Source organism: Equus przewalskii, chromosome 7 (genome assembly GCF_037783145.1).
Source record: "Equus przewalskii isolate Varuska chromosome 7, EquPr2, whole genome shotgun sequence".
Taxonomy (NCBI): Eukaryota; Metazoa; Chordata; class Mammalia; order Perissodactyla; family Equidae; genus Equus; species Equus przewalskii.
Genome location: NC_091837.1, coordinates 203,773 through 221,823, shown reverse-complemented (window position 1 = coordinate 221,823; position 18,051 = coordinate 203,773). Strand labels below are relative to the sequence as shown.

The 18,051-nt window shown below is 61.9% G+C and overlaps 1 protein-coding gene and 1 long non-coding RNA gene across 3 annotated transcripts; one reads left to right on the top strand and one right to left on the bottom strand.

The window, feature by feature from the left end:
* Window positions 1-28: 28 nt before the first annotated feature.
* Window positions 29-2,636, bottom strand: CCDC188 (coiled-coil domain containing 188). 2 transcript variants are annotated; one of them, XM_070628042.1, is made up of 9 exons: window positions 2,034-2,636; window positions 1,770-1,877; window positions 1,517-1,621; window positions 1,322-1,378; window positions 1,160-1,219; window positions 977-1,041; window positions 743-800; window positions 480-529; window positions 29-397 (listed from the first exon to the last, which is right to left on the bottom strand). In XM_070628042.1, the coding sequence occupies exons 1-9, from the start codon at window positions 2,538-2,540 to the stop codon at window positions 211-213; spliced, it is 1,197 nt and encodes a 398-aa protein (XP_070484143.1). In that variant the 5' UTR covers window positions 2,541-2,636; the 3' UTR covers window positions 29-210. The 2 variants fall into 2 exon arrangements, with proteins under 2 accessions (XP_070484143.1, XP_070484144.1); XM_070628043.1 differs by having other exon boundaries at window positions 480-526.
* Window positions 2,637-2,737: 101 nt separating this feature from the next.
* On the top strand, window positions 2,738-9,866 carry LOC139084632 (uncharacterized). The gene is made up of 4 exons (XR_011542155.1): window positions 2,738-2,976; window positions 3,099-3,255; window positions 8,211-8,327; window positions 9,573-9,866. It is a non-coding gene; the product is annotated as an uncharacterized lncRNA (long non-coding RNA).
* The last annotated feature ends 8,185 nt before the right edge of the window (window positions 9,867-18,051 follow it).

Sequence of the window (18,051 nt, the reverse complement as noted above, 5' to 3'; positions counted from 1 at the left end):
TTTCCATGGAAACAAGCTCACACACCACGTGTGTCACCACTATATGTCCTCAGGCCCAGCCCTCAGGACAGACCCCGCCGCCACCCTTCTCAGAGGCTCCTGGCCGGGACTGTACCCAGCAGTGCGGGAGCAGGGGCCGGCACAGCTGCTGGGCACCTGGGGCCGCCGGCTGCCTGGCCTCCTCCTCCCTGGGGCCGCTGGGCCTCTGGCCTAGAAGGGCAGGAAGTCGTCCACCTCGAGGCGCAGGAACGGGCCCAGCAGGGCCCGGAGCTTCCAGACGGCGGCGCGGCTCAGCAGGGGCGGCACCAGCCCCTCGAAGGGCACGGGGTCCACCACGTACACGTAGGCGGCCGTGCAGGCCAGCAGGGCACCCAGCAGCAGCCTCAGGGCCAGCAGCCTGCGGGCGGCGGCCGTCAGGGGGCAAGGGTGCTGCGGGGATGGTGGGGATGGGCTCTGCCCACGCTCACGCAGCCACCTACCAGAACTGGCCTCTGAGGCCCTCGGAACATCCCAGTGGTGGCCGTGCCTTCTGCCGGGGAGGGGCCAGTCAGAGTCTGACCCGGGCAGGGGGCCCGGTGCGGTGGGTCCCTGCTCCCCTGCCCAGGGCAGGCGCCTGCACCCACCCAGATGTCTCTGGTCACCTGGCTCCCAGTGGGGCTCCCGCCCTGGGGCCTCCTCCACCGAAGCCCACCTGTCTGCCTCCAGGGCGGGAGCCTGGGAGAGGGTGTGGGGTGGGGCTCACCGCTATGCATGCCATGTGCTGCTCCTTCCTGGCCTGGGTACGGCACTGGGCACGCTCCCTGGGGGGGTCACACAGTCAGGAACATGTGCCGCCCGCCCCGGCCTGCAACCACCCCCTGGTCTGGTGCAGTGGAACTGGAGAGGGGTCAGGGATTGGTCCAGCCCATCCTGACCAGGACCCCTGCCCCCATCCCGGCTTAGCCAGGCCCCTCAGGCCCCCAACTCTGCATGTCACCCTAGAATCTCCAGCTGAATGTCCTCCATCTGGTCTAGCACGCCCCGGATGTCCTTCTTGAGGTTCTGGGCGACAGAGGAGGAAAAACGTGTACTCCACCTCGATGGGGCTGCTGTGCCCCTGCCACTCGCCACCGCACCAGGCCCTGCCCCTCATCCTCTGGGTGTCGCCTCAGGGACCTACCAGGAGCCCGGTGGCCTGGTTATTCAGGGCCATGTGTACCTCGGCCACGCCATCCCACACCTGGTGGGAGGGGGAGGCCGGGTCACGCCTTGAGTTAGATCCACCATGTGCCCCACCCGCTGGGCTCCCCAGCGCCCCCTCCCACCCCAGCCCAGTGGGCACCTCAGTAATGGCCATCTTCTTCCTCTCAAAGGACAGTCGGATCTGCTGCAGCTCGTTCTAGGGGAGGGAGGGGCACAGTGTGGGCATGGGTAGGGCCCGTGGTGGTCAGCTCCCTCCTCCTCTGCCACCTGGGACTGCTGCATGGAGGACCCCCCCACCCCCCACCCGGCCCCACCGCCCAGCTCCCTGGCCCACCTGGGACTGCTGCACAAAGGCCTCTTCGCCCCGGCACAGCTCCCGCCGCAGCAGCTGCAAGGGTGGCCTGTCCTCTGGGGGCCGGGGGCCGGCCTGCTCCGGGGGCTGTGGAGGAGCCAAAGGGTCCAGCCCTCAGGCCACGGCCACATCTGAGTCCGGGACTGCTCGGAGCGGGCTGGAGCGTGGTACGTGCAGTGACAGCGTGGTTGCCAGCCCCCCTCCCTCTGTCCCGCCGGCCTCTGCATGCACTCACCCAGGCCAGGGCAGTGCAGCTCGAGTGCTCCGGGCACAGGGGCAGGAACTGCTGCCCTGGCCCCAGCAGGGCTCCCAGCTGCTCCCGCAGGTCCTGGTTCTGCCTTTTCTGGGGGTGGGGCAGAGAAACAGAAGGCCCATCACAGCCGCTTGCTTCTCAGGCAGGAGACCTACGCGGCGGGGGCTGGGAACTGCCGTGAGCCCATTACACAGACAGGCTCTGAGCCCGGGCCAGCCCTGCAGCCGCCACAGGCCCCTCACTCACCAGATTCTGGTTCTCCTGCTCCAGCTGGAGGAAGGACTGCTCTGCAGGCCCCAGGGGCACACTCTGGAGCTGGGAAGGGGCTGCCCTGGGTGAGGCTGGGGTCCCTGCCCCCACAGGCCCTGAGCTGGGGCCGCCTCCCCGCCTGGGGGCCCCCTGTTCTTGTCCTGAGTGCAGGGACCAGCCCCACCCCAGCCCTGCCTCCATCTGTCCTTGTCTTGCCCCCGCTGGGTCTCTCGGTCTCTGCCGCTGCATCTCTCCCTCTTCACTTCCACGAAAGCCACCCGGGGCCTCGTTGCCTACCCGGGGCACCCTGCCCCCTGCCCCTGGGGCTGGGAAAGGCCTGGCTGACTCCATTGAGTGAGTGGAGCTGAGAGGCACCAGACAGGGCCACCTTACAAACCCTTGGCAGGGTGGGTCCAAGCATCCTCCGTGGCTGCTCGAAGCTGGGGATTGGGGGCACTGGGGGTGGGAGTGGCCACAGGGGGCCAGGGTTTTCGGCCCCTCCATACCTCCCTGGGACCCCTTCCTGACCCCAGGTCCAGGCTCTGGCCTGGTCCAACCTGCCACTCTCTCACTGAGGGCTTTCTGGGTGTCACGGCTCACAGGTCTGCCTCAGGGGCGCCTGTCACAAAGGTCTAGGCATGGCCAGGGAGGTCACAATGGGCCAGGGCGGTGGCCAGAGCCAGGGCTAGTGGGACCCACCCAGGGAAGGTAGCGCCCCTGTTACTCAAGTGCCTACCTGGTCACCCTGTCTGCATGCCCCCGACCCCTCACCTGCTTGTAACACAGGTGGTACAGTCACATGGCAGAGACAAACTTGGACAGCAGCCAGGTGTCCAGCACCACCTCCCTCCACCTCGAGGTCCTTGCCTCAGCGCCTGCTTCGCGGGACAGCTGCACATCCCACGCAGCTGAGCACCATGACTGCTCTCCCTTCACAGAGGTGATCATCCCACAATCTGGCTTTTTTGCCTAAAATAGCTCCAAGTTTTTAAAAAAATATATTATTTATTGAACATTTACTTTAATGGTCCTCTAAGGACAATTACTATATCCTCTTCACAGGTGGGGACACTGAGGCATGAAGACATTTAGTCGCTGGCCCAAGGCCGCCCTCCTGTTGAGCAATGGAAGCAGATTCGAGCTTGCCCTCTGCTGCTTCAGAGGCCCCGTTAGTGACCACAGAGCACACTCCTGTGGTGGAGCCAGACTCAGGCCCCTGGTTTGTTTCTGCTCCCTTCTTTCCAACATTCTGTTCTGCTGTCTGTCCTACCGCCCCCCACACTGTTCCTGGAGCCCCTGTTTCCATGTCCTCCTCTCTCTCAGTTTCCTCCCTTGTGTGGTGGAAGCACATCCTCAAGTAACATCCTCAGAAAGGTAGATCAGATGAAACTCGAGTCCCTATGTAGTAGAAACAGCCACAAATCCCTCCTCTCCTGGCGTCCTTGCCCCTCTGCAATGTGACTTTGCCCCTTCACAGAAAGAGATGGAGCCCCTCCCTTCACCCTGCACTCTGGGCTAGCCTGGGGATTCACTAGTCTGATGGGCTGTCACTAAGTTGCGGGCTGCAGAGCTTGAACAACGCTCATGTGTAGGGCCGAGATCGTTCTCTTGCTGTTCTGGAGAGTGTCTGCTGTGGGGGAGGTGTGGCCTTCCTGTAGGACTTGAGGTCACGGGGAGGGAGGCTTCTGTCATCCCAGCTGGTCCCAGCTGCCTGAAGGTGGGTTGACAAGCAGAGTGAGACCCGCGGAGAACCACCCCCCGGGGCTGGCCGGGCCACCAAGCTCCGGGCTAATTGTGCTTGCTTTAGCCACTAAGTTCTGGAGTGGCCTGTCACGTGGGACACATGATGAGGCCCCTCACAGGCCTGAAGGCATCTTGCTCTGTCCTCACACTTGTTGGATGTCGGGCTGGGAGAGAATCAGCTCAGTGGGAATTCTCCCACAGGAGCTCGAGGGGGCCTCGCACCACAGCTGCTGGTCCGAATTCCAGCAACCACGTTCTGGATTTCTAACCCAGCTCGCTTGTCCTTTAAGTGACCCCTCCTCTTTCCTCAGAGCGTCCTGTTTTGTTGTAGGGATGAAGTGGGTTTTGGGGGAGGAGCTTTTTCTTCCTGTGTTTTCTCTGTTCTCTTTGTGGTTCTTTTTTGTCTTCGGTCTTAGGATTTCCCATCAGACACTATCCTCAGTGTTCGGCTTTTCTGCTCCTGTGTGGAAGGGAGGCAGGAGAGAGCCAGGGTCTCTCCCCGCGAGGACCCGGAGCTCTTGAGGGCCAGGCCCCTGGAAGGGCGGCCTCCCGCCTCAGGCAGACTGCAGGGCTGCGGTCTGGATGGGATGGCTGGGGGAGTCGGCCTGGGCAGTCCCCGTGTCACCCGCTGTCCCTCACAAGTGTTGGACGGTCACCCCAAGCCACGCCTTAGCCAGCCCCGTGTTTCTGTCCCTGCTTCGTCTGCACCTGGGCTGCGCTGCTCAGTCCACCCCTACTTCCTGTCTTAAGCAGTTTGTTGAAATCCCTTGTCCGCAGGTGGTCTCACTCCTGTTGCCTTTGTGGGATGGATATACTGCGGGGGCCGCTGGTGGGGAGCTCACCAACCAAGGAGGTGGCGTGCACAGTCCGCAGGCTGCGCCAGGCCGGATGCCTGTGGCCCTAGCCCCAGAGGCCCCTCCGTGTTTCTGACAGGGGGTGTCTATGTAGCCAGTAAGGACAGGCTGTGGCTGGGCGTGAGCTGGGAAGGATAGGCCTGAGCCCCCCTCAGGCATCATCTGTCCCCCGAACTGCCCAGCCAGCTAGGGAGTCTGCTCAGCCACTGGAGGGAGGCAGGGCCCCATGGGATTCCTCCCCCAAGACCCCCTCAGCCTCGGCCCTGAGGCTCCTATCTGGAGTCTCGTGGGTCTCGGGATAGGCTCAGTTCAGAGTACCCATCTGGGGGCCACTCAAGGTGGGGGCCAAGGAAGGCTTCTTGGAGGACTTCCCAGGTGAGGTGGCTGGCCACGAGGGCCATGAGGAAGGGGGATGGGGCAACGACTCTGGGCAGCTGGCAGCTGGTGTGGGGAGGGGGCCGGGAGGTGGGGTGGGGACTGCATCCTGTGCTTGGTGCCCAAGCCTGCCAGGTGCCGGTGGGTGCCTGGGAACATTACATGGGGAGAGAGAGGTCCTTCCTCCTGTAAGAACAGCAGCCACAGCTGCCTGGGGTCCTTGTGTCTCACTGTGGCCATCCAGGCTGGGCTTCAAGGCCTGAAGGCAGCGGCAATCCCTGGGCGGGTTCGAGGAGGTGCCCAGGGCACCCTGATGACACAGGAACCCTGCCCCACTTGCACATCCTCCCCTGCCCATGGCCCCAGGGCGCCTCCTTTTCGGCTGGGGAGCCCCACGCAGCTTGCTGCACCCCCACCTTTACCTAGGCTGTGCCCCCGTCTGGAAGGCTTGCTAGTGGCTCAGAGCCCAGCCCTGAAGACCCCAAGTCCCTGAAACTTTCCTCACCCCCTCCCTGTGGTCCTTGCAATGTGGCCCTCAGCTCTAGAACGCCCCAGTGGAGGGGGGCTCTCAGAGCGAGAGCGGATGCTTGGGATCCATAGTCCTGGCGGCATTTCCATGTATAGGGACAGATATGCTAATGTATGCAAAGTACCCTGAAAATCAGTGTCCTGGATTGGGGTGGTGGGGTCTGCATGGAGCCTGGGCTCCAGGGCGCCCGTGTCGGGGTGGATGTGAGTCTGCCCTGGGTGCAGGCACCGGTCGGAATTCCTGGCCATGGGCGGGAAGTGGGGCTCGAGTGCACTTTGTGGGGAGCTCCAGGCCACGGCCCCTGCTGCCAGGCAGCCTGCGTCTCCCTGGTCGCCAGTTGCCATGGCAGCCACTTCCTGCCCAAGTTGCTATGACGCCCAATGGCCTCAGGGAGCCTGGAGCCTGGGAGCAGGGGTGGGGCTGGGGAGGGAGAGGTGGCTGTGGATGCCCACACCCTTCCTGCCCTGAGCAATGGCTGGGGCGCTCCTGCCCGGGACTCACTGTAGCCTCGACATTCAATGTCCTGAGCTGATTTCAAAAGCTGGGAAGCGGGTCTGCAGCAGATGGAATTCGGGGTCCCTGGGTGAGCTGCAGCTCCTTGGGAGGAGCCCCATTTCTGTGCCCCCTAACCCGGGCTCCTGGCCCAGGCCCTCCCCCTCCAGCCCTCAGAGGCACGTTGTGTGTCCCTCAGGCCCTGCAGGCTTCCTGATGCAGCCTGGCTGGGGGTGATTGCCTCGCCAGGGGCTGCAGGTCCCTCTTGATCCCTCGCCTCCTTCCCAGGGGTGGGATGAGTTCTCCTTTGCTCTGAGTGTGTAACAGACAGAAGGTGGCCACTGGTGGGGCCCCTGGGGCTCTGCAGATGGTCCTGCACCTCTCAGGGGCCTCTAGAGTCAGAGCCAGGACTGGGTGTGGCCATGAGAAGGATGGGCTGGCCTGAGGGGTGACTGCCCCACCCCAGGGCCAGAGGATGGGCACGCTCTGGGTGAGCAGACACATGTGGCTGAGCACAGGGAGCCGCCCTCCCCTCCCCAGCCTGTGGGGGCAGCCCTTCTGGATGGGGGACAGGCTGAGGCGGGCCCTAGGAATAGGGTGCAGGTGAAAGGCAGAGGAGGGTGCTGGGTGGGCGGGCCCTTGAGAGCCACCCTGGGCGGTCCCCCTGCACAGGCCCAGGCTGGGGCAGTAGACCCTTTGTCTGCCCTGTCCCCAGCACAGCCGAGCAGCTCCCTGGGCATGGGCTGTGGCAGGTCATTTGTCTTCCCTTCCTGGGTGACTCTCCAGAACCCGCTGCTCACATTTTTTATTTAAGAATCAGAAAAGATAATAAGAATGTCAAGGAAAATCCTCTCAGGGACATGCAGCCCCAATAAATTACCATCAGCCGAGGCGTTGAGGGCTCCAGGCTGGGGAGGGGCCATGCTGGGGGCTGCGTGGGCCCCTGCACTCCAGGGAAGGAGAACCGGATGTGCCCACCCCTGCCTGGGCCCAGAGACGCCCCCCCCCAGAGGATCTCACCCAGCTAGGCTCAGCACTTTCTCTGTCCCCCATGCCCATCTACCCCTGCCAGCTGGACAGTGGTGCCCAGAGAGCCAGCGTGGCCAGAGTGCCTGATGGTCAGTGCCAGGGTCACCTCACCAGGTCCTTACTGGGGCCAGAATCCAGGATGCCTGCTCACCCAGCTCTCTGCCTCTGTCCCTAGCCAGCTCTTGCTGGGCGTGGACGGTGATGGGCCATGAGCTCCTGGCCTGTCCCTGTGCCTGGGCCATGGGCCCGAAGGGATTGAGTGAGAGACCGAAGGTCAGTGAGGGGCGGAGACCTCGAGCGGCCACAGTCGGCGCTGGTATTCCTTGAGGCAGGTGCTCCCACCCCTGAAGGACGCCTCTTGTTCTCCTGGCCAGCCAAGGTGTAGGTCCCAGGATCCACCACCAGATGGCGCCACAGCCCTGCGGACCAGCTGCAGGCGTCAGGGGACCCCAAGCCCAGGGCAGGGGGCCGCCCCTGGGCGGGGAGGAGCGGTGGTGGGGGGGTGGGGGGCGGTCTGCCCAGGCTGAAGCTTCTAGAGAGGGAGGGACAGTGCAGGGGAGAAACCTCCTCCCACTTGGATCTGTGGTTTTGTGAGGGCCTGGGGCAGCAGCTGGCCGTTGTGGGGTGGAAATGTCCTTTGCTGGTTCCACCCCACTGTTCACACTGAACATTGAAATCAATCATCCTGGGACTCACCCCGCACTCCTCAAGGGCCCTCGCCTGCTCCCTCTCAAGGGGCTGGGGCTCCTTCCCCAGCACAGAGCCCTGCCTGGCAGCCCTGGGTCATTCTGTCATTCGCAGGGTGGTGTGAGGGGTCCTGGGGGCACAGCTGCCTCTGGCCAGGGCCTGCGACCGTGGTGGTCGGTCGGGCTGTGAGGCCTTGGCTAGGAAGTGGCTCAGGTGCTGAGAGCTGAGAGGCAGCAGAGGCACAGCAGTGAGAGGACTGCCGCCCTCAGGGGGCCAGAGTGGAGTCAGGACAGGGGTCACTGCAGGGTCTCCAAGACACAAGCCACAGGGAGGAGTTGCCCAGGAGGCTGTGGATGGGGACTAGGAAGGAGACCAGGCAGGGGTAAGGGATGTGAGAACCCCACTTTTAAGCGTTGCCTCGGCCCCCAAATTGAGAATGACCACCACTGTTCTTTCTCGCAACAGCATCCAGGTGTGCACACCAGATGTTGACTTGTGTGCTGGGGTCAGGGCCTTGGGAGTCTCAGTTCAGGCTCCCCAGCCCTGGGTCTGAAGACCCAAGGTGCCACCTCTCAGCATCAGGTGAGCCAGCCCTTACTGAGGCCTTCAGGCCCCTGGGCAGCCCGGGGGCCTCACGAGCCCTGCTTCCTGGAGCCAGGCCAGCAGTCCGCGCCCTGTCCTGGTGAGACAGGCTCCCGGGTGTGGGGCTGAGAGCAGGGGTGGTGAGGTTGGCTGTCCGGGATCTGGGGATGGGCCTTGTCAGGACCAGGCAGGACCTGAGAAGTCAGAGGCAAGTGGGCAGGGCCTGGGGGTGGGCTGGAAGCTCTGAGTTAGGGTACGGGGCTGCAGGCCGGAGAGAGCACGGGGCACAGGCCCTCTCAACCCTGGGCATTTGGGGCCTGGGCCGGGCCTCGTCCCCAGGAGTTGTCCCCGTGACTGTAGCTCCGTGTGGCTGGAAGGGTGTGATGACGGCTGTCGGAGCTCCCTCACCCTGCTCCAGAGCACACGGCTGCCAAGTGGACTGAAGTCACACACTGCCGCCTGACCACAGGCTTTCCAGACCGATGATGCCACCAGGGCCTCCTGATGAGCCCTGGGCTGCAGGGCCCCCTGGGGGGCCAGGTGGGGATGGAGAGGAGGCGGTGCATAGTCACGGGGTGCAGGGTACCCAGTCCCTTCCTGGGCTGTCCATCATCCTCCCTGGCCCGCCCCGTTCCAGTCCCCTCTCCATCAGCAGAGGGCTCAGCCCAAGGCCTCCTGACCTTCCAGGAGAAGGTCAGCCTTCAGTGCCCGGTTCCAGGCTCCTGGTGACCTGAGCTCACTGCCCTTGGCCGGAGTCCGCCTGGACGTCTGCAGTGGAAGTAGCTCCTCGGGCTTCCCTCCTTCTGTCCCGGGAAGCAGAGACCGGTGCACCCCTCTCTAGGCTTTCCCTTGTGACATCTCGCTGTTATGTCCTCTGAAGTGGGGTCTGCTGAGTGCAGCCTGCAGACACTTGCAGCAAACTCAGTCCACAGCCCGGGAGCTCCGGCTTCCTGGCCGAGAAGGTGAAAGGCCGCCCGCTTGCCCAGCTGGCAGGGGGCGCGTCAACTGCCCGTTCGCCAGCCGACCAACATACCACCAACCGACTCCCTGCTGGCCCCTCCGAGCCTCTCAGGGGCTGACTGGAGGTGCCACGGGACCCCAGGTGCCCGGCCCAGCCTGGCGGGCAGCTGGCTCCCTGAGGTCAACTTGGGTCCACTGGAGGGGCAGGTGGGTCACCCTCCCTCCCTCCCGCCAGGACTGCTCACAGCTGCCCCTCCTCCACCTTGTCCCCTCCTCTGGCCTCAGGCCCCACCAGTGACCCACACCATCAGCCCACTACCCAGCAAAGGAGCCGCCCACCCACCAGCCCGCCCACTGGAGTATGCAGCCGGCCAGCCCTCTGGAGCCAACTGCTGCCCACTGGGAGCTGCGCCGTGGAGCCGCCCGGGAGCGCTCTTCTGAATAAGGCCCGCATCGACCGCGAAGGGCAGTGTCTTCCTCACGGACGCGCTGCGAGCCACTCGCCATACGAGGGAGACGTTTAATTTATCTCAGGAACTGGGCACAAGTTATAAAAATGGTAATTTCTTGGAGATTCAATTACATATTTTCAGCATTACCCTCAGTAATCAAGGAACGATTTTTAAAGAAAGGCTGTGAGATGATACGAATCCCGGGGAGGATGGGGCCAGGCGGCGGTGTCGGGACGCGGGGGCAGTGTCTGCTGGGGCAGAGCCACAGGGCAGAGTGGGCTGAGCTGCCAGGCCTCAACCTTGCCCCCCAGGAAGGGCCTGTCTCCGGCCCTGCCGGCCTGGTCACGGAGGGCCATGAAGTGACTCGGTGGCTGCCCAGGACGCCCACGTCCCTGCCCAGCTGGGCACCGTCTGTCTCCCGAAGCCTCTGCGGGGAACGGAGGGGGCTCCTTGTGGGGCTCAGACCTGGTTATTTTTTTTTGTGATGTCTTGGCTCTAAATAACATCCCCAGGATTACGGCGCTGGCGGCCAATGGCACCAGGTGATTGGAAAAAGGGTTTATGGCCCCGCGGGTGAAATTGAACTTGCATCAGATGAGTATTTCCAAGATGGGATTTTCCTCCCGGCAAAGGAGGCACGTTTCCTGCTAATTACAGCGGTGGTTCCTCCTGCTCATCACCTGCGGCCGTGTGCGCACTCAGGCACAGGGCCGGGCTCCTGTGGCCTGGGGATCAGGGCTGGGGTCACCACCAGGCCCCCTAATCCCAGCAGACCCTGGCGCTGGTTCTGGGGGAGGTGACCTCACTCACCAGGGGACCAGGAAGGGGAGAGGAGGCCGGCAGGGCCAGGTCACACAGAAGGGGGCTGGCAGGAGGCCCCCAGGCTGGGGTGGGAGGTCTGCCAGGCCATCAGCAGACTCGGGGCGGGGGTCCTGGGCCCAGCTAGGCAGTTGGCCCCAGATCCAGCTCTGCTACTCCTGAAAGTCCTTTTGTACCTGACTGCAGGCTGCCCAGGGCCGGCCAGGGTGAGCAGGAGCAGCCGCTGCCTCAAGAGGCCTGCGCGGTACCACCCTGCCTAAGAGGCTTTGAGGCTCAGGGTTCTGTCTTAGGGCCAGGCTGGGAGCCTGGGGGAGGTGCTTATGGTGAACCCCTTGGGCTGAGTTGGCTTCTGGGGAGGGAAGGCGAGGCCCTGCTGTCTACACAGCAGACAGGTTGTTGTCACAGGCCAGCTTCTCCCTGCTTCCTGCTAAAGGGACACAGACCATCAACATGGACCACCCCTTTGGGGGGCAGCTGCCTTATCACCCATTTTCCAGGTGAGACACAGGCTCAGAGAGGTGAAGGGCTTGTCTGGGGTCATACAGTGGATAAGCAACAGAGTGGACAAGTCAAGGGCCTGGGGATGTCCAGAGTCATCCCTCTGCCAGAGTCTGGATTGGGACGGTGTCCAGGAATCCAGGGATGATGGGTCAAGGCCTGGCCAACAGTTGGGGACTGGCCAGGGAAGAGAGGGCATTGTTATCCCTGCAGCCACTGCCCTGAAGGACAGAAGGGGGACCTACTCCCTGGGGGGAGGCAGGGCCATCCTTCCCTGCTCCCTCCCACCAGGCTTGCAAAGTGGCCCACCTGCCAGTCGTGACGCCGACAGGAAGGGTATGGTGCCCAACATCCTTAAAGGGGACTTTTCCCAGAGTAATTACCTTCGATTCACTTGCAGTAAATACTAGGCTATTTTTTCCCTCTCCGATAATTGGACTTATTTATTTTTAACTAAGATTAAATGTTCTCTCTGAGCTCAAGATATACCGCTGTCCTGTCAGGTCTGGTCAAGCTCTCCTTCTTCCTGCCTCCAGAGGACAGCCCACCAGGCAGGGAAGGGGCCAGTGGCTGTTTGGGGCAGAGGTGCTTGGGCAACGACATTGCTTGTTGGACACTCTGGGTCCTGGAGAATCAGTTTCCATCATCACTGCTGTCACCATGAACATGACCATCATTACCATCAATCACCTCCATCATTGCCACCGTCACCTCCACCATCACCACCATCACCCCCATCGTTGCCACTACCTGCCCACCTTCACCACTACCACTGTGACCACTGCCTTCACCACCAGCAACACCAACACCACCATCATGACCACCACCTTCACCACCACCACAACCAACACCAACAGCTCCATCATGACCACCACCTTCACTACCACCACCATCACAATGACTGTCACCACACCACCACCATTGGCACCACCATTGTCACCACCATCATCACCACCACAACCACCATCATCACCACCACCTTCACCACCGCCACCACCATCACCACCACCACCACCATCACCACCACCTTCACCACCACCACTATCGCCACCACCACCATCATCACCACCACCTTCACCATCATCACCATCATCATCACCACCACCACCATCACATTCACCACCATCACCACCATCATTGTGACTACCTGCCCACTTCACCTCCACCACTGTGACCACTGCCTTCACCACCATCCTCACCACCATCACCACCAGCAACACCAACACCAGCATCATGACCAAAACCTTCACCACCACCACCACCACCATCACCACACCACCACCATTGCCATCACCATCATCACCACCACCTTCACCATCACCATCATCATTATCACCACCACCATCAACACCACCACCATCATCATCACCACCACCTTCACTACCACCACTATCACCACCATCACCACCATCATCATCACCACAACCTTCACCGTCACCACAACCTTCACCATCACCACCACCTCCACCTTCACCACCACCACTATCGCCACCATCACCATCATCATCACCACCACCTTCACCATCATCACCATCATCATCACCACTACCACTATCACTACAATCTCTGTGACTGTGCCATCACCACCACTATTGGAACTCCATGTTGACAAGCCCACACTACGTTTGAGTTCGCCATCATTTGGCAATAATTGCTCCAGCATAGGAGCCTCCACACTGGTCTGATGGCAACTGGCGGAACGTCAGACATGGCTACTCGTTGGGGAGCACATTGTGAGGAGGGAAGAAGGGCAGGCTCAGCAGGTCTTGAAGAACTTGGGCCTTTGAGTGTCCACGGTTCATGGATACTCCCAGTGCCCTCAGTTCATGGACACTCCCAGTGCCCCCTCCTGTCTCAGCAGTGACTCAAGTTCTATATGACCAGGCTGAAGCAGAGGAAGCCACCGTGGGTGGAGAATGGGCAGAGGAGTCCCCAGTCTGTCCACACCCGCATCACCCAGGCTGGCATGTAGCCTCTGTGGCCTCCCCAGAGCTAGGGAGCGCCAGTGCTGTGGGAGCCAAGGGAGTGGCTTGGGGTCGAGGCCGGGTGCTTGGCAGAAGCAGCTGGGTGGCATCAGCTGTGCAGAGTCTGCATCTGGGCAAGGCGGGCAGAGCCTGGCTTTGCCAGTCTCCTGCCTCTGAGCCTTGGTTTCCTCACCTGGGACATGGGGTGACACAGTGTCCTCTGCACAGCAGGCCATGAGGACAGAGTGGGATGGTGCCCACCAGGGGCCCTAGGGCGTGCTGCCAGCTGAGGACCAGCATCGGTGGGGTGGCCTTACCGTGAGGACCCTCAGAACAGCAGGGAGTGAGTGGGGAGCTTGTGCCCACTGTGCTGCTAGGTCACTGGGATCGCATAATGTCACTCCGTGGTGCCAGCTCCATCCTGCCCCAGGAATCCCTAGCCCCACTCAGCCACCAGCACTGCTGTCCCATCCTTGCAGCTGCCCGTGCACACGAGGAGAGTGGCTCCTGGTGGCTCCTCCAGTGTCTGCTGGTCACAGAGCCGAAGCCAGAGTTCTTGGGGACGCTGGAGACTGCCGTGGGGCTGAGTAGGCAGTAAGGCCTGTGGGAGCTCATGGGCCTAGAGCGAGTGGTTGGGGACTGACCTTGGGACAGTGGGGCTGTCAGTGGGTGCCTGCCACGTGGTGGACACTTTGCAGTCTCCCCGATGCCATCCTCCCAGCAGGCCTCAGAGAGACTGCCGGCCTGGGGCTGGGGGTGCAGCCTCGGGGAGAGGGCCATACTCCTGGTCATGCATTAAGGGCCCTGCGGGGTGTGGAGGGAGCTGGGTCCTACCCAGGGCCCAGGACACACTCACTGGGGCAGGGCCTTCCACTCAGAGGCCGGTGGGCCCTCCCTGCCTCACCCCGGGAGGGAGCAAACGCGTAGAGAAGTTTGTGTTCAAGAAGTATTACCAACAATTAAAAATCTTGGTGACACCCCCGATGGCCAGATAATTAGTACAATAGCAGGCAATAATTACTTAATGATTAATTACTACACTTAATAGTTTTCAAAGTAATTGTGATCAAGAGAAAGTTAAGTGAAAACCCATCAGAATTGCCGACGCCTGCACAGCGCGGGCATTTTGGTGCTGGGGCACGGCTGAGTCCCCTGGGCTGGGGCATGTCCACAGGAGCCCTGGCTCGCCCATTTGCCGGGGCTCACACACCAGGGCTGGTGCCATCCACACCCAGAGGTGAGGACCCCACACCCACCTGCAGAGAGTCTGGGGTCTTGCTCAATCACTAGGATGGTGGGTGGAGCCTGCCTCTCACTCTGCCCCACAGGGGCTCGTGGAGCGGCTGCAGGGTTGGCTCAGGGGGCCCAGGAGTCTCTGCCCCAACCCTGCAGGTGTCCTGGGTCTCAGGGCTGGTAGGCAGGGGCATCCTCTGTCTTCGGGGGCCAGTCCTTTGTCCTCCCACTGTCTGCAGCCTCTTGGTCCCTGGGAGTACCCCTCTACTATTGGGCTTACCCTGCTGTGCTCCTGGGATCTGGCACAGGGCTGCTCCATCCACCAATTCTCACTAAAATGTGAGTGGTCACTCGGTGCCACCCTGAGTGATTCTAGAGGGCTGCTCTAGGCCTGCAGTCTGAAGCATTTAGTGGTGTGAAGCCTTCACCCGTAGGGAGAGGAGGGCAATGCCAGGCATGGGAGACCTGGCACTTGCTGCCCTGAGTCTGTGAACTCTGCCAGCCCTGGACAGCGGCTCAGATAATGCCAGGAGCCCTGGGGGGTGGGGGGATGGGGCAGGACCTGGGGACCTGCTGTCTTTCACGTGAGCCATTCTTTCTGATTCTAGATCCTGGCCCCGCCTGGTCAGACTCGCAGCTGACACCATGTGCAGTCCCCTCACTTTGACCTTCAGGCAGGACCATCATGTTTATACCCCTCCCCGAGTCATCACAGCTTCCAGAGGCCTCAAAGCCACCTTGTCCCTTCTCTGGGGCCAGTGCTGTCCCTGCACGGCACGCCACAAAGCCACAAAGGGACAGGGTGGCACCCAGTGCCTGATGGTGGGCCAGGGGCAGGCAGATGGCCACTTAACCTGCTCTTGCAGCTTTTTTGAGAGCCTAAAGTTTTTCAAGGTGCAAGATTAAGAACAGGCGGCAGCCCCACGGGGAGGTCGGCTGGGGACCTTCTGTCTCTGCGCAGATGTCACCGGGGCAATGGGCGAGGCAGGTGAGGTCTCAGACTCAGTTTCCCCATCTCCCACTTTGGAGAGAACCATCTCCTTCATTGCTCCTGTTCCAAGGGCACGCCAGGATGGGTAAACTGAGGCCCAGAAAAATTTGGGGCTGCCCAAGGTCCTGAGGACAGGCGCTTGGCCCTGGCCACTCCCACCCCCGCCCCCAGCCTAGGCCCTCAGGTCCAGACCCTCTCGACCTCTGGCCAGGGGTCACTGCCCTAGGAGTCTCCCTTGGCCAGCGCTCCCTCATTAGCCTGTCAGTTCTCTGATCTGAGGTCAGAGGCTCTGAGGCCCTCAGCGGGATCGCTCCTCCAAGCCCGATTGCTCATTAAAGCTCCTCCACAGGCCCCACTTGCTCTCCTCCTGTGCCCGGCAAATGACCCGATGCAGGAGTCAGCTGTCCGCTATGTGAGCACCCAGTGGCCTTGGCCCTGATGCAGCGGGTGATGCAGCTGGGTGGGTGGCGCTGGCCCTGCCGCCCTCCCGCCCAGCCCAGCAGGTTGAGCTGCTGCAATAAGCCCGTTGTCTGCCCCCCTCCCCGCCTCCTGCACTGGTCAGGCAGGGGCTGATGACCTATCAGGAGGGCTCCTGGGACGCACCCTGACCAAAGGAGTCAGGACAGGGACAGAAACACAGGGTTCCTGGACGGTGGGCGGGCCGGGCCCTTCCCTGCTCTGCAGTCGGGCCTCACTTGCCTCATCTGGAAGGTGGGTTTGGGTGAAGGGCGAGGCTCTCTCACTGGATGCTGAAGGGCCTGTTGTCGGGGTCCCTTGGGGCCCAGGCTAGTCCTGAGGGCAGCCTCTGTGCAGCCCCGCGGTGGGGGTGCTGGGTGGGCTCAGGAGATGCTGGCCCCCGGCTGCGGCTTCAGTCTCTGTGAGGAGGCTGAGTCCGCTGTGGGCTCGGGGGCGGAGCAGAGGGTGGGGAGCACCATGTGCCTAGGGGCCTTGCCCCTCGGGGCTGCCTCTCCCTCCTCAGTAGGGGCAGGCAGCAGGTAGACGGCGGGAGTCAGGGCAGATCCAAGGCCACAGACACACTTGCCGTGGGCAGCGGCTGTCCTGTGGACCCCGACTCAGCTCCCCGTGGGGAGGTCCAGGGATGGTGGGAGCTGAGAGGATGAGGCCAGGGGAAGGAAGTTTGGAACAAGTTCAGGGCGATTCCATGAGGTGACTGGCGGGGAGAGATAATGTGCCCCTGCTTCCTGTGAGGTGGGGCCTGGGCTGCTGGGGAGGTGTCCTTGCCTCATTTTACAGACAAGGAAATGGGGGTCAGGGAGGGGAGGGACCCAGCGCTGCCCAAGGTCCAGCTGCAGAAGTGGGGCCTGGGGGAGGGGCCAACTCCCATCCCAGCCAATCCTGCCCCGTGGGCTGAGACTCAGACCCGCCAGGGACAGAGGACATGCTGACCTTGGGAGACTGGGGGGGAGTCTCAGGCCAGGGCCCAAGGATGCCGAGGTGGCTGCCCTGCCTGCCTCCAGCTCAGGCACGAGAGGGTCCAGTCCCCACCACCCCCTCTGCAGCCAGCAGTGAGGGGTCCTCTCTTAAGCGTGGTCGCCAAACCTTCCAAGACTTAATTAACATCAGTCTCCGGTTACTCAAATGCCATTGATCTGGGTCTCGACTGATGGGGAAAATATCATCATCGTTAGGGGAAACGTCAATAAACTTCGAGCGTTTGTCTCGGCATAGAGCAGGCGGGGACCCTCCCACGGCAAGAAGCCCACGCTCCAGGCCAGGGACTCTGAGCCCTTGCTCAGAACCCCCTTCCAGAGGCTTCTGGGAGGGATGACTCTGCCGTTCTCTGGCTGGGTGTCCCTGAATCGTCACCTCCTGGCTGAGCCCCAGGAGCTCATAGAAACGGGGCTGTTGGGAGACTCAATGGTTTCTGAAAAGTGTATCTTGGAGTGGCCGAAGGGAGTGTTCCCTGAAGATGGCTCTTTATGGTGTGGCTGTTGCAGTGGGGACCCCTGGCTGACAGGCCTGAGTCCTACTGGGGTCCATGGCTCCTGCCCAATCAGCACCCAGGTGACTGAGTGCAGAAAGGAAGGGCCCGTAGCCTTAACACGAACCCCTCTTGCTCTTGCGGATTTCGAGGCCCGGACTCAGCCCCGGGGGCCTGTCAGGCAGCAGGTGTCCGGTGAGCAGCATCAGACACCTGGATCTCTGTGCACCTTTGTTCTGACCCTTCGGTTCAGCCTCTGCAGGAGAGGGAGGGTGGAGAACAGGACACATCAACAGAGGTAGAACAGCCAAGAGGAAGAAGGTGATGCTGCGTAAAGGCTGAGAAGTGGCTTGGACCAGAGAACGTTGGGCCCTGGTCTGGCCTTGGATCCCTGAGCCTGTCCTGGGGTGAGGGGCAGCCCTACCTGTGAGGCCCCAAGGTCAGGCCCCTAGCAGAGGGAACCAGGGAGACTGTTTGGGTGGGTGAAGTGTATCTGGAGACCATATTGTAAGCCACGTAATCTAGTTTTCCATTTTTCCTTAGAGAAAGAAATATAAAACTCTCAGTTTGCCTGCCCTTAAAATAAAAAGTCGCATAGCGCGGCTCCTATAAATGCAACAAAAAACTAACCTTTGTGTGAGTGTGGGTTAGGTTGTTGGGGTGCAGGCCCAGCAGGGCTGAGAGAAGGGCAGAGACGAGGGAGACGTTGCCATAGGCGCAGGTGCAGGCTGCAGGGTCAGGGCCTGCCTCCTGGTCCTCTGCCCTTGGCCATGGACCCCAACTGCCCCGTGAGCCTGAGCCCTTGTGCCCGTCCAAGGAGCTGAGCGCAGTCTGTGCCCAGCGGTGGCAGTCAGGCTTCTCCAGG

Bases quoted from the DNA above. Each gene is read 5' to 3' on its own strand.
- CCDC188 (XM_070628042.1), bottom strand. From the start codon at position 2,540: ATGGAGGGGCCGAAAACCCTGGCCCCCTGTGGCCACTCCCACCCCCAG. The intron at 1,379-1,516 runs GTGGGCCAGGGA...TCCCTCCCCTAG, and splicing joins CCTTTGTGCAGCAGTCCCAG to AACGAGCTGCAGCAGATCCG. The intron at 801-976 runs GTGACATGCAGA...TGACCCCCCCAG, and splicing joins ATTCAGCTGGAGATTCTAGG to GGAGCGTGCCCAGTGCCGTA.